Source organism: Dicentrarchus labrax, unplaced genomic scaffold, assembly GCF_905237075.1.
Source record: "Dicentrarchus labrax unplaced genomic scaffold, dlabrax2021, whole genome shotgun sequence".
Taxonomy (NCBI): Eukaryota; Metazoa; Chordata; class Actinopteri; family Moronidae; genus Dicentrarchus; species Dicentrarchus labrax.
Window position 1 is genome coordinate 25,215,573 of NW_026136706.1, and position 14,027 is coordinate 25,229,599.

The 14,027-nt window shown below is 42.1% G+C and overlaps 2 protein-coding genes across 2 annotated transcripts in view; both read left to right on the forward strand.

Annotated features, from left to right (window-relative positions):
* LOC127365480 (aryl hydrocarbon receptor) overlaps window positions 1–4,545 on the forward strand; it is a 29,400-nt gene extending 24,855 nt beyond the window's left edge. The window contains exon 10 of the mRNA XM_051403589.1: window positions 6–4,545. Within this exon, the coding sequence (XP_051259549.1) occupies window positions 6–1,725 (1,720 nt within the window). The 3' untranslated portion in view covers window positions 1,726–4,545. The remainder of the gene's footprint in view (window positions 1–5) is intronic.
* A 6,098-nt stretch (window positions 4,546–10,643) lies between these two features.
* Window positions 10,644–14,027, forward strand: part of LOC127365478 (aryl hydrocarbon receptor-like) — a 41,043-nt gene continuing 37,659 nt past the window's right edge. Inside the window, exon 1 of the mRNA XM_051403588.1 lies at window positions 10,644–11,303. Coding sequence (XP_051259548.1) covers window positions 11,263–11,303 — 41 coding nt within the window. The 5' untranslated portion in view covers window positions 10,644–11,262. The remainder of the gene's footprint in view (window positions 11,304–14,027) is intronic.

Below are 14,027 nucleotides of genomic sequence, written 5' to 3' on the forward strand. Positions count from 1 at the left end.
TTCAGAAACGCTGAGGGGGAGGAATACCTGCGTCAGAGGAGGCTGCAGCTTCCCTTTAGTTTGACCACAGGAGAGGCCGTCCTGTACAACACCGGCCCCACGGTGGACATCACAGAGTTTCAGTTCAACAAAATGTTTAGTAACAATGACGAACACCAGGATGTGACGCCTGGCTCTTTGCTGGACTGCTTCCTGAGACAGGACGAAACAGTCTACACCCAGCCAGTGGACCCTCCTTTGCCTGTGGATCAGGTGTTCAGGGACAGCCGGGCCCTGGTCAGCGTTCCCAGTGACACCTGGCAGGAAAACGGCCCTACGACAGCCACGACAAGTGCCCCTGCTATAGTGAAAGAGGAGGCCAAACAGTCAGTGATGACTGTAATCGACAACCTGGAGAAAATGGCTCAAAATAGCGACTTCTGTACGGTGCTGCAGAATCTGGACGTTGGTAATACAGAGCTGATGGAGTGGGAAAATACCCTGAAGAGATTGAGTCAGGAGGAGGGTCAGCAGAACAATGTCAGTTCTGAGCTGGACAGCATCCTCTCTAATGACATATTTGACTACATTGATAATGTTTTGTTCAAGGACAAGGGATCAGATTGTATGAACACCAGCCCCCCCAGCTGTGTTACAGCAGCCAACAATGACCAGCAGGACCCCTTCACTCAGGCTGTCCGGCTCTCAGCCACTGACCCACAGTTGTTTCAGACGCTGAGCCCTGATCCTCCTTACCCGCCAATGAATGGTATGTACGTTCACCAGCAGGATACAATGAATGGGCTGATGATTACAGGGCAAAGCTTAACAGACTCTGCTCAGATATTCAGCAGCACCCAGAAACTCTCCCACACTGACACCAACCTGCCCCCTCTTCAGCATCTGCAGCTGCAGGACATTTTCAGCCCATCTATAGAGCTCCCAGAGCTCACCCTCCCTGACGCCTCAGCTCATGCCTCGGCCCCTTTTCAATCCTGGGGGCAGCCATTGATCAGCCACATGGGCTGCCCTCAGGGGATTTCTGGACAGACACAGTCGGGCCAACGGCTGATGTGTCCACCAAACACTTTGCAAGCTCCTGCAATGGTAGCAAATGGACAGCTGCAGATTTCTGTTAAACAACCAAACAATGTAGCACCCAGCGTAGTAGACCTGTTGCCGCCCCTGATTCCTTGCAATGACTTTAATTCCTCTAACATTCCCATCCCCTTTGCCACAGCATGTCTGCAAGAAAGCCCCCCTTTGGAAACACATAACCACCAGGTCCAGCAGTGGCCACAGAGCCAGCCGCAGAAACTGCCACATGCTGGCATCATGCAGAACGGACATGAGCTGATGCCAGCATGCCACAGCCAGACTTCAGAAAGCCAAACATTCCCACGTGCTGGCCTTTGGCCAAGGAGTGTCACCGGACTGAACCACTCTCAGCAGGGAGGGCTGGCATGCGGCCAGGCAGTTACTCACAGCAGCTGCATGTTCAACCAGCACTTTTCTTCCGACCCGACAGGAGGTGATGTCCTGGCTCTCTCAGGGTCTTCGGGCATGAGGGGGGCTGAGATGTCTCTGGATCAGAGTCCCCCTCAAGGTTCCTGCTACTTCCAGTGGAGCCACAGCGAGCCTGTGGTGGGCACATCAGCCATCAACCAGGAAAACGCCAAAATCAGCCCTCTGTCCCACCTGGCATGTCCTCGTCAGGCCGCACATTCAGCATTCAGCACTACCTGAACTGCCACAGACAGACACAAGTAAACATGTCCCACTGTGGGCTAAATACCAGCAAGAAAGTTATAACAGGAAATTAAAAATGAAAGGAGAAAATTAATGAGAAATTATTATTATCAGGCCATAATTAAATGTATTTTAAATCTTATCCATTTTCTTTTTTTTCCCCAAATCAATCAGTTAATTGTTGATATAAAGTAACAAATGCCATTTGCTGTTTCCAAGGGCCTAAAGTGACATATTCAAATAGCTTGTTTTGTCAAACCTTTCAAAACCCAAAATATGTACTATTTACTGTGATATGAAACACAAAAAGTGGCACATTCTTTGAGAAGCTAGAATCACAAAATATTTTTGGATTATCAAAATAATGGGTTACTTGAAATTTTGGAAATTAAAAGCACACAGAAATTTTGAAAAGCCTGTCAGAGTAGAGCCGAGCCATATTCTGTTGCAACATATCCAGAAGGGCAAAACACATGTATAGTTTGCCAGTATCAGTGCCTATCACACACCCTCATACATACACTCACGTTTTATATCTCCCTGTATCATATATACGTCGTCCAGTCTGTAATGTTTAAAAACTGTTGCTTGTCAGTTTTTAGAGAAGATACACTATAATAATAATAATAATAATATTAATATTAATATTAATGAAGTATAAAGCCACAAGTGCGTTTACCAGAATGGAGCTTGAGCCAGCTAGGAGGATCGGTCAAGTAAATCCAAATAGCCAAAGAAATATGTTTTTATAAGGGAATCCAGACGTTGTGACTTCCTTGTTTTCAGCCAGGGACATTCATTTATTTCCCAAGTATACATACTTATAAATACACATAAAACAATGGAAAAAGGATGTTTATATATATATATATATATATATATATATATATATGTGTGTGTGTGTGTGTTATCACTCTAAACTTTAATGCTGGCAAAGTGGAGAGTTTTTCTGAAAACTGTAAAGAATCACTGAAAGTAATAGCTACCTGGAAACACAGCTGTGCCTTCAAATGAATATTATTACAGTATATTTTAGTGTGAAATCCTTAAATGTGGTTGATGTGTGTGTTGTATGTACTCATAGTATTTGTTTCAGCAGAAGGTCTGCTTCGGCTCGCTAAAGAAAAAAATCTCATATGTAGAGAATGCAGCTGCATGTGACTCGTGTTTATCTGTGTGCTGTATGAATGTGCTTTCATGGAGAATGTTTTCCACTTGCAGAGACATCTCAAATCCCACAATTTGAGACCAACTGTGTCAGAAATCAGCAGAGAAATTCACAATGAGGAAACATGGATTGGTTACATCTTGCAGTGGCTTTTGCCATGTGATGTGATGATATCGCCTGTGACCACCAGAATGCTGATGAATACAATGTGCAATCAACTGACCGCCTGAATCCACTATTAAACACATGGGCTTCTTCAAGCCTTTGAAATGGGTCTGCCCTGTCAGCCTGCATGTTGCACTGCTGTTGATGCACACTTCAAAAGGATGCAGTCCCTAAATCTGGATGCAGCAAATGAATAAAAATAGCCTCCATACCTACGGCTCTGCTGCATATTTTACCATTCATAGACCTTCAATCACAGAAGCAGCCCCCACCCAAATAAATTCTCTCATATTCTGTGATCCTGCACAGCAACGCCCTGATATATATATATATATATATGTTGCCTTATAAATGTTATTGTGCCTTCATGCTGAATAGGCAGCTGAAAAGTGTCTCCATATAAATATATCTGCCTTGTATAAAGCATCTGAAAGAATATTTTGCTCAGTTTTTCTAAGGCAATCCTTTGGAGCTGCACTACTTTAAGGGAAGCCATGTCCATAGGAGATACAGTATCCATTATAAGGCTTTATCCTTAAGTGCATTTCAAGGCTCTGAGGTATTTCTTTAAGCCTTTTTTCCTTTACACAACAACAACGGAAACAAGGGAAAACACTTCACTTCAGCGGTGACCTATCTCTGAAGAGATGGCAAGGTTTCTCTCATTGAACAGAATGGAACTGCACCGTGCAGAGGATTAACAATCCAGAATTTGGAGATTTGAACTGGTGTAACTGCATTCAGATCATATTTACTCTGCTGTGTCTGCTTCCTGTTTGTGCTCTTTAGTCCGTTTTGGCTCCTTTTTTTTTAATCTGATTGTGTAATAGCCACACTTTAAAAACAGCATTAATGGTTTGGATTGACATGAGCAGGAACAGCATTAACATGGCAGCTTTATCATATTCCTGCTACACTGTGGGAAATCACTCAGTATTTTACCTTTTCTTCAGAAGCTAATGTGTTATGTTTTTGGTAATACCTTTCAGTACAAAAATGGAAACAAAAATTAGCATTTTAAGTGGAATGTTAAACTGTCAGGGCACAGATTAATGCGGCCTCCTTTCCTGTCCTGGTTGCTCATTGTTCTGTTGTATGGAAAGAGCAGCCTCGCTCTTCCTCCTGTAGAGGATCGCAGTGTGAAGCAGGCTGTGGAGGCTAAGGACAGCCTATAAATCTGCTTTGATGTTGGGCTTTGATACAGACACGTCATGACTGTAGCCACGGTGGAAAAAAAACCTGGAGCCAAATGTTTTATTCACAGCGGTGTTGATGTTCTGAAGTTAACGTGCCTTGAAAGTTGCCATATTTCAGTTATTTGTAAAGAGAAAAAAAAAGAAAAAGAAAACTACTCAGTTTATGTAATCCACTTATATGTTGCCAAGTCATTATTGTATCTATATCAAACTATATGTTAAACAAATAACCACCCTTTGTCTACTCTTTAATGCTTTTTCATAAATACATGTGTGCAATGATTAAAATTGTGTTTGGCTCATTTCTTCAGACAACACTTTATTGAACCATGGAGGGATATTTGGTGACTGCTGGTAGCTGCTCTCTATCCTGTACTGTGCTCTATAGCAGTGGTTCCTAACCTGAGGGTCGGGACCCCCACTAGGGGTCGCCTAAGCTCCATGGGGCGTCGTGAGGCCTTCTTGATTTAAAGGCGTGTATGAAAACTTTAAAAATATACACAGTAGGCCTATATCTCAGCATTTGGTTCACTTCTGTGATGAAAATTGTGTAATCTAACAATGGCCAAGCATCAGGGACAAGAAAACAAAGAATTTGTGTAAAAAGCCTATTAAGTCTGTGTGATTGTTAAAAATGATACAAATATATAATAGACAGAATTGTAACAAAAATTCACTAAACAGGAAGTAATCTGTTCAATAATAATTGCAAACCTCTTGCAGTTACTGAGTTCACTGTTTGGGTTAATCGTACAGTTTTTAATGTAATATGAAATACCCATAAAATATGTCACTGAACCAGGGGTCAGTTTATTTAATGATAGAAAAAGACTCCCCCTTGGGGAAAAAGTTTGGGAACCACTTCTCTATATATCCCCCCCGCCCCCCCAACCACCACCACCAAAAAAAGTATATTTTCCACATTAAAATCTGGAAAAATATAATTCTTAAAAACTGGACCTCCTGCTTGTTTCCTCCCTCATGTCTGCTTGTGTCTTGTTATGAGGTGTCCATTACAGATGAAGTGGTCTGGTCACAAACCATTCATTCATTCCAATCACAGAAGAGCAGTGTTAAAATGCTATGCATTCTTTCATTTTCTGTGTTAATATGCATTTGAAACAGCAGAGAAGCAAAGGCAAAGCAAATATGTGAGAAGCACATGAGCACACGGAGCCGGTGCCTTTACAACCTCTTACATAAATACAACATGTTCTGTTTCTGAACCTTGAGCTTGAGGAAATGGTGATTTTCCTATTTTCTGACATTTTATAGCTCAAGTGGTTCATTGAGGAAATAATGAGGAGATGAATTGATAATGAATGCCTGTGGGGACTAACAGCATCAGTGGCAGCTATAGCTGTTATTATTAAGCAACACATTTGAGATATGTGCAAGATGTAAATAATGAGGTTATCATTAAAGTGAGTGAGGATGTTCCTGTGATTCCTCCATCCTGCCTAGGATGTATACAAGAAATGAGGGAGGTGAGGGGGCACAATTAGCTAAACAATAAGCCCCCTAATATGTAGGAAGTGAAAGTAGTTGGAGAAGGAAAAAAGGTGGTAATGGAGAAGGGGAAACACCACACACACACACACACACACTGGTCATGTCTCGAAAGAAGGGAAGAAAGATTGTGAGATTTGTCCAGCAGAGGGCCCACTCTCCCTGTCCTCACTCTCTGGTGCTCTGTAAACCTGGTACTTAGGCCCCCAAGTCTTTGAATGAGTCTGAAGTTAGAAAATGCAGCCAATCAGCTCAAACATATGAAACTAATGCAAACAAAGCGATATTTTAAATCATGTAGCCTATAGGAAACTCATGCTAGTCTGAAATCCGACTGAACTGCAATTACCAGATATGGCAAAATGCTCCATTCAGTTTTGAACAAACATTGCAGCCACTCTGTATAAGACTTTATAAATGCATTACATTCATTATTAGGGTCCAAAACTATTTATTTATTTAGTATTAGTTAGGATTTCTTTTTTCTTCTGCCCTAAAATTATTTGGATTTCAGAAACTGTAATAGCTACAGTCCCTGACAAATCAGATTTTTCGCTACTTTTTTGAGCAATTGGATAGCACATCTGGATCAATCCGGTTAAAACTTGTTTTCGGATTTTTGATATTCCATATAGTTTTGAAATGATACATTGTTATAGCCTGTGTGTCTTTAAGCTTAATTTTACATATTTGGTTATAAATCAAAATTGTTCTCGAAGTGTTCTAGAATCACATTCAACTCATTGTATGAAGTTTGATGGGCAAAACGGGGAGTGGTTTATAAGAGTTAACTCTATATTTTCAGAAATATTGCAGTCAAAAAAATCATTTCACTTTCACAGAAGGTCCTAGAGAGTCTACTGGTCTACTGAATTGTTAAACCAGCAGTATATGATTTTTCCACATTATGTGGAAAGCCATATCTTCCCAGTGAATAGTGGAATAATCCATTGTTTTAAAATATTGGCAGCACTCAGTAGAGCTGAAGGTGAATAGAATGCAGGGGTACACAGTACTTCTGATCCAACCCCTCTCCCTCTCTCCCTGATCTGAGGGAAAATGTTTCCAAGTTCTACGCACGTGATGACAATAGGTTCGGGATCGACTGCACCTTGCCTGTAAAGTGAACGAGACCAGGCAGCAGCAGGAGAAGGAGGAGGTGACAAAAAGCTGCAGTCAAGTGGGACAGCTTCCAGCACCCTTCAAAGAATATACAGGAAGTCACAGAAATGTTTGCATCCTGTTAGATCTGTAGGCTTCCTGTGGTTTTTAGACCATGTTTGGATATATAAATAAGCTTTATTACTATTATCAACCACACAAGATCTGTTTGTTAACCTTCACTACACAACATGAGACATGAAGCAGCTACACTCTACAGTTAAATATTAAAATCACACAGAAAATTAGGAAAACATGGTGTTTGTCGTCAAAACTAAGAGCCAATCAGTGTTTCCCATCATGCCCTCTGTCTTGCAATTGGTGGAGAGCAACTGCGTCGCCTGGCTTTCAAAACTGCCTCGATCTCGTGAGGTTATCGTTGCCCATATGTGCACGACCAGACACAATCTAACCAGCATGCATTGTGCTGCGATCTGCGCAGGCCTGGCTCATCTCGAACGAGCCTACTTCTGGGTAACTTTATTAAAGAGCACCTCAGTCACACCAAGTCAGGGTGCTGCCATTGTGCCTGTTGGCTCACTGGAAAGGGTCTGCTACACTGTAACGGAACCTTCATTAGTATCATTGATAACACCCATGTTTACCCTACTTATTTCATGTCAAAATGGCTGCTGTGAAAAAGGTCTATTGAATAATGCCTGGGAAGATGTAGCAGCTGTATTGTGGGCTAACAATATGTCTACATTACAAAGAGTAATGGGTACACAGTGGAGGTGTTCTCCATCCATACTGGGAAGAAGAGGGAACTGTGTGTTCCTTCCAGTCTGAGTGGACTCCTCGGCTGAGCGAACGGCTCCCCTGCAGGCCGACAGGACGACCTTGACTGGCAGACAGACCAAGAAGACCACAGCTCTCTTTCTTCCTCGTTCTCTTGGGCTCAGAGCATGAAAAAGGCATTTACAGCTGTGGCGTCCATCCCGTGAGACGCACAGTGTCCAAACAAACATAAAACCTTTCTTGTCCCCAACCCCCAGCTCCCGGAGGCACGAAGGGCAAGTGGCGGTACAGATTTCTGCAGTGGTGTGTAAACTAAAATATACACTTAAGCAAATGGGCTGGTCACCACACAATCAATTCAATGTCAAGAGGAACGCTGTGACTGTGTTTGAGGAGTAGAAGACGTTAACATGAATAAGTGTTTGCTGAATGTCTTTGTGTGTCTCTTGTGTCCTTAGACAATAATGCAGAAGCACCTGGATGAAGGTTGTTGTAAAGAGACCTTCAGCTGATAGTAGGTCCAACAGCTGCAACTGTAACTGTATCTGGATTTCCTGAAAAACAACATTATTTCTCCAGTGCATGCTGGTACATTGCAAACCCTGATAAGGCAGTTCAACTCACATTGTTTGAGGAAAGTGATTGCTTTAGACTGTTTGCCTTTATTGCCTCCAACAATTTAAGAATAAAAATATTTTATTTCACAAGGTCCAATGTGTAGGAATTAATGGCCTAACCCTCGCCGAAGTGTGTAGGAAAACTGATGGTGGCTGTGAAACTTACATTAAACGAGAAAGGCCCATGAGCCTTTAGTCCCGTGTTTCTGGGCTACTGTAGAAACATGGTGGCCTCCATGGAAGGAAATATGTCATCCTGAAAATGAGGAATGGTTTGCTTTACAAATGAAACAGTAAATTAATGGAGTCGACTACATACAACCTAACAGCATGTTGGCCTAGTTTTCTTTCTACATGTGTTGTGGGGGTCTCGGGCACCCTAAGGGGTCTGATCTGGCCATGTGATAATGTAAGCATTTCCATAGTTGAACATCAAGACCTATCTGTCTTTGTCTGCTGTCAAAACACAGTTATGTTAAACCTCTGCATCTCTGTTTCCACACAGTCTGACAAGATAGTGTACATATGATTTCCCAACACTGAGATCTAAATGCTGTTTCAGTGCCTTCTCCACACTGCCAGGAATTTCAAGGATTGTTGCAGCGAGCGTAGGGGAGGCAGCTCCCACGGTTCTCTAGAGATCCACCTTTGGTCCAATCTGTCTGACTGAACATGCATTTCTGTTCAGTTAGTTGAATATTTGAATTATGTTTGTGTGTCTTAATTGCGGTATAAAAAAGTCAGACTCAGACCATTTATTTAAATCAGAAAAGGTCTAACTGAAATAACCCTTTTTGCAGTCAAAAATAAAATGTGAAATGCATTGTTAATAGTCTTATACTATTAAAAGAAGGGAAAGGGTATTTCATCACAGGGACCTGTAGTCTATATTGTGCTGTATGTCATGGGCAGATCATGTGTACTATTGAAGAGTAAGGAACACAGCAACATATAAACCAGGGCTGTCCAAAGCGGGGCCTGCGGACCAAAGTTGGCCACCATAAGGTTCAATTTGGCCCACCAGATGTTTCTAACTATTTTTCATAATCTGAGCACGGCGAGCTGTCATGACTCAGGAAACTGAGCAGGCAGCAGGATGACTGCAGTGATTTGATATAAATTGAGCTTACAGGCAGGTGCAGCTACAGGTAGGCTGGCAAGCACATAGATAGGCAACCGCTCCAGGCAAAGAAAAAGCAAAAACCAACAGGAAAACAAATAGATGGTATGCCATCAACCTGCCAGGGACTGCAGATGAAAATGAGCTCATATGGCTAAATCTGGCACATTTACATAGTGGACTTAAGTCCTTGTGTTAATGAATGTGCATTGTCCCTTAAAGTAAACCAGGATGAACCGACTGTGCCTAAAATGGGTTGTACTTCAGATTTTTGTCCACATGAGTAAGCACTTACTTTTTATTGAGTACCACCACCTCTGGTGAGCATGGCCGTACCCTCCTCAGAGGTCACCAAGGTCTTGACTGCAGTATATTTTCCAAAAGGTATACAATTAAAGTCATTAAATAATTGCCTAAAAATAACTACTTTGATGCTTTGGTATATTCCCCTTTTGGACCTCACTAATTTTAAAACCCTGCAGCAATGTTTGTGAGGTACTGCGTAACTGCATCTCCGTCTAAACACAGCGAGCTTAACACGAAGAAAACAGCACTGAAAAATGAAAAAAAAAAAGAATTTTTAATCCTGCATCCTTTACACCCGTTTACTTTCTGGCGGTCCTCCTCAGTGAGATTTTACTGCTCTTTCTCTGCAAACAGCTGCAGGCTGCGGCTGAAAATGACATGAGAGCGGTGTGAGTGAACTAAAACAGTGAAGTGGAGGGCCGGGCAGCTGCACGGTGAGCTGGAACTCACTGTATGAGCAGCAGATTCAGGAGATTCATCACAGTGAGCAACCCCTCTGACTCTGCCACATTGTTTCTACTTTGTCATTTGATACATCATTATAAAAATATGAATTCTTTTTGCCACTCATGGTGGCTCCTGGCTGCAGGTCCCCCTCCACATGGCGAGCGGGGGGCCGTCCAGGGGCCGTCCAGGGGCCGGCACTGCAGGTGAAGCCCCACAGAGAGCTCTTGCTGAAACGAATTCAGTTACATTATTTAAAAGTCTAACCCCTGACCCACATTCAGCACGGGCCACTGCAGGCTCAACATAAACCTCCATCTCTCTCATCTCGAGCGCTGATTGGACGGCGGGACGCGCTCGGGAACGCGCCGCCGTGGACGCGCTTGGCCCGTGTTTCCAGGAGACTCTCCCACGCGCCCGCGCAGCGCCTCCTGCCCTCCCCGCGCTCAGAAGCTTCTTGAGGCGCGCGACCGTGACGAAAATCTGTGTCGGGCGTGCCCGCCAGTGGAATGCGCGCTCCCCCTCGCAGCTCGTGTCCGGCGCTAATTGGAGTGCACCGCTGATGTAGATTATAAAATGGAAATAGTTGGAGCTTTTACTGCGTTTAGTGGAACTTCTCTGGCTGTTTGTGAAGCGGAGGGAGGATGAGGAGGGTTTCTCTGCAGGCGGCTCTTCTCTGATAATCTCATCCTTCCTCCATGAGGACGCAAACTGTGCGTCGCCTTTTTGCTTGGAGCAAGTTCACCTCTCCGTGAGGCTGACGGGACAGCGAGGGGTTCCTTATTTTCCTGAGTGGTCCCTTTGGTTTCGGGGTCGGATCCGGAGACTCACCTGTGTTTGGGTTTTGTTGCAGATTCTGATTTGAAGTCCTGTAAGTGGAGCGGGCCCTAGAGACCGAGGCGCCCCGTCCGACCTCACTTATTTTGTTTGTTCGTTGGTTTTTGTTTTTTTTTTTCTATTTTTTCTTTATTTATTTATTTGAAATAATGTGTGTACAGTCTCGATCTGGAGGATTATAGCAGCATCTTGTCGGTGGCTTCCATGTAGCGGGGAGAGAGGCTGTGTGTGTTTCTGAGGGATCCATCAGAGGCTTATATAAGAAGAGCCGTCATGTATGCGGGACGAAAGAGGAGAAAACCCGTCCAGAGAGCGTGAGTTCATTTTATTCTTCTTATTTATTGCCAATACCATTTCTATTGGTTTTAAACAGCCATGTATTCCAATGTGAACTCGAGGCGTGGATTGTGTCTGATCCACCCACAGCTCCTGGATCCATCTGGACATTTCTAAACGCAGAATCCTTTCATATATATGTATGTTACTTACTGGGTAATACTTTACACTGTGTGAGGGAATATAGAGTGCAAAATGCGCCAGGAGTGTGTAATGTTGTTTAGGCTGCGCTAATGCCTGCGGATTATTGCAGGCCTGCAACTGCGGCCTGATTCTAACCTTCAACACCGACTTTGATTTTTTATTTAGAGATTACATTTTTGACATCATTTCGTAAAGAAACGAAAAGAAGATGCAATTCAACTTTGGTTTCATTTTTCGTTCTGTCCTTTAATGCCGCCGGCTGGCTCGGAGCCTCATTCAGGGTGTTGCGCCATTTTCTGTAAAAACGCCCTTCAGAGGGACAGAGGGACAGGGGGACAGGGGGTTTGTGGTCAGATTGTTTACATATTTAAAGTTGGGTCGTGTCTTATTAAAATCATGCGTTTATGAGGGTAAAGTCTGCCTATGAAAAAAATGTTTTGATAAAAGGCCTTCTCTGTTTTTATGAACCTGTTTTAAATCATCCTGACTAACATAAACGGATCTTGCGTTCAGTATAAACCTGTGAGTGAATCCTCAGCAGTGCTGATGAGAACATCACAATTAAAAATGAAAAAGTCTGAGCACTCACTGTTCTGTGACATCATAGTCAGCCAGCGTCACACTGACGCCATTTCCCTGCCAAATAATGTCACATTTAAATAAAACGCACACAGACATTGAATGAGACCTTTGATGTGATCACATGTGACTGACAGTGCACAGTAAGAGTCAGCCAGCTGCTGCTAGAGGACAGCACTATAGATCAGTATGATGAGCTGAGCCCTTGCTTTACTCATGCAGTCCTTCTTGAATCAACCTGTGAGTGGAACATGCTACAGGCAGATAGGCTTTGATCTGGGAGAATCTAATTCCTGAAAAGGAGACTCAGCGTCTGCACACGTAGGATAAATCCCCATAATCCTTTGTGATGAGACAGATTCATAACAGACTCAAACTGGAGGTGAGACACGTTTGATTGAGATACTGCTGTTGAACTCAGTGGGTCAGGTTTTCAGCTGAGGAGGCAGGGCAGGAACACACACACACACACACACACACACACACACACACACACACACACACACACACACACACACATAGATTTACTGCTTTTCTTACAGTGTTTCATATCATTAGAAATCAAGGTGTAATTTATTTATCCATAAAAATTGCAAAACTGCATATTTTATAATTATAGCTATTTTATATCATTTAATGACATTGTACTGAACAGGTGAAAAATATAATCAGGGACTTTTAGAATGAAAAAAATTGTTTTGTTTGCAGCAGTATAGCAGTATATGCAGGCACACACACACACACCAACACACACACACACACCAACACACACACACACACACAGCTAACACTGCAGGTCAAAACACTGACATCCCATTGTACATCAGTGTACAATATAAACAGACCCACGTCCATATTCATATCCAGTGACTCTGTGTATGTGTGTGTGTGTGTGTTTAGTGGTAGGTTTGTGTAAAAATAAATCCAATGTATTAATGATTTCTGTTAAATGTTTTTATAATACATAAACAGAAACTTTATATCTATATTAAAGTGTCAATTATATGAATATACCTTTACTTAATATGGTCATATTGTGACTGTTTATTCTCTTTATTATATCCAGTGTTGGGCAATAACTCATTACTAGTAATAATATTACAGTAATACTATTACTTTCCTCAGTAATTAGTAATGTAACTAATTACTAATACATGTCAGTAGTAACATTACAGTTACTCCCCAAAAAATAATTTGTTACACAAAATTGGATTTTAACCGTCGTAAGTGGGAATTTTGTGGGGAGTAGCAGAAAAGTAATGTAACAAGTAGTGTAACTAATAACTGTTTGCAGGGGGTAATACACAAAATTACTTTTGAAAAGAGTAATGAGTAATAAAAAATAAAAAAGTTTGATTAGCCCAACACTGATTATATAAAGCCATCAACACATAATCATCATAACGTAACATTTTATCAATGTGTGTGTGTTGCCATGAAAACACAGTCTGTATGGGTCAGTGGAGCCCAACCTCCTGAAACTCTGAGGTTTGAGCAGTTCTACCAAGGAGGGATTGAATTTCTCCTCCTCCTTTAAATACTACTAGAGCTTTGATTGGGCCCAAAAAGTCATACCTGACGCAACCCGAGCCCGAATTTCCACTTAGAATAAATAAATCATTTAAATAGTTTATTACAAGCTGAAGTAAACTGAATTGTGCATAAAATATAGTGCAAATTATTCTTTAAACTAATAAATAACCAATTCACTAATTTCTTACAGTTGCATGCATTATTAGTAAAATATTAAATACATATATATTTTTTAAATTACTTCTGTCTGAGCCCAACCTACGGCAGCAGTTTTGGGTTCGGGGAGAGAATCAAATCTTCACCTTTTTTGGTTAATTATTAAATTTACATTGAGTTTTCTAGCAGGGTCCCAGGCCCCAGTATAGTCCGAAATCTCTTTGTTGTAGATGATGACTCAATGGTCCGTGAGCTGAAAACTAATCAAGGCTGAAATATCTCAGAAACCA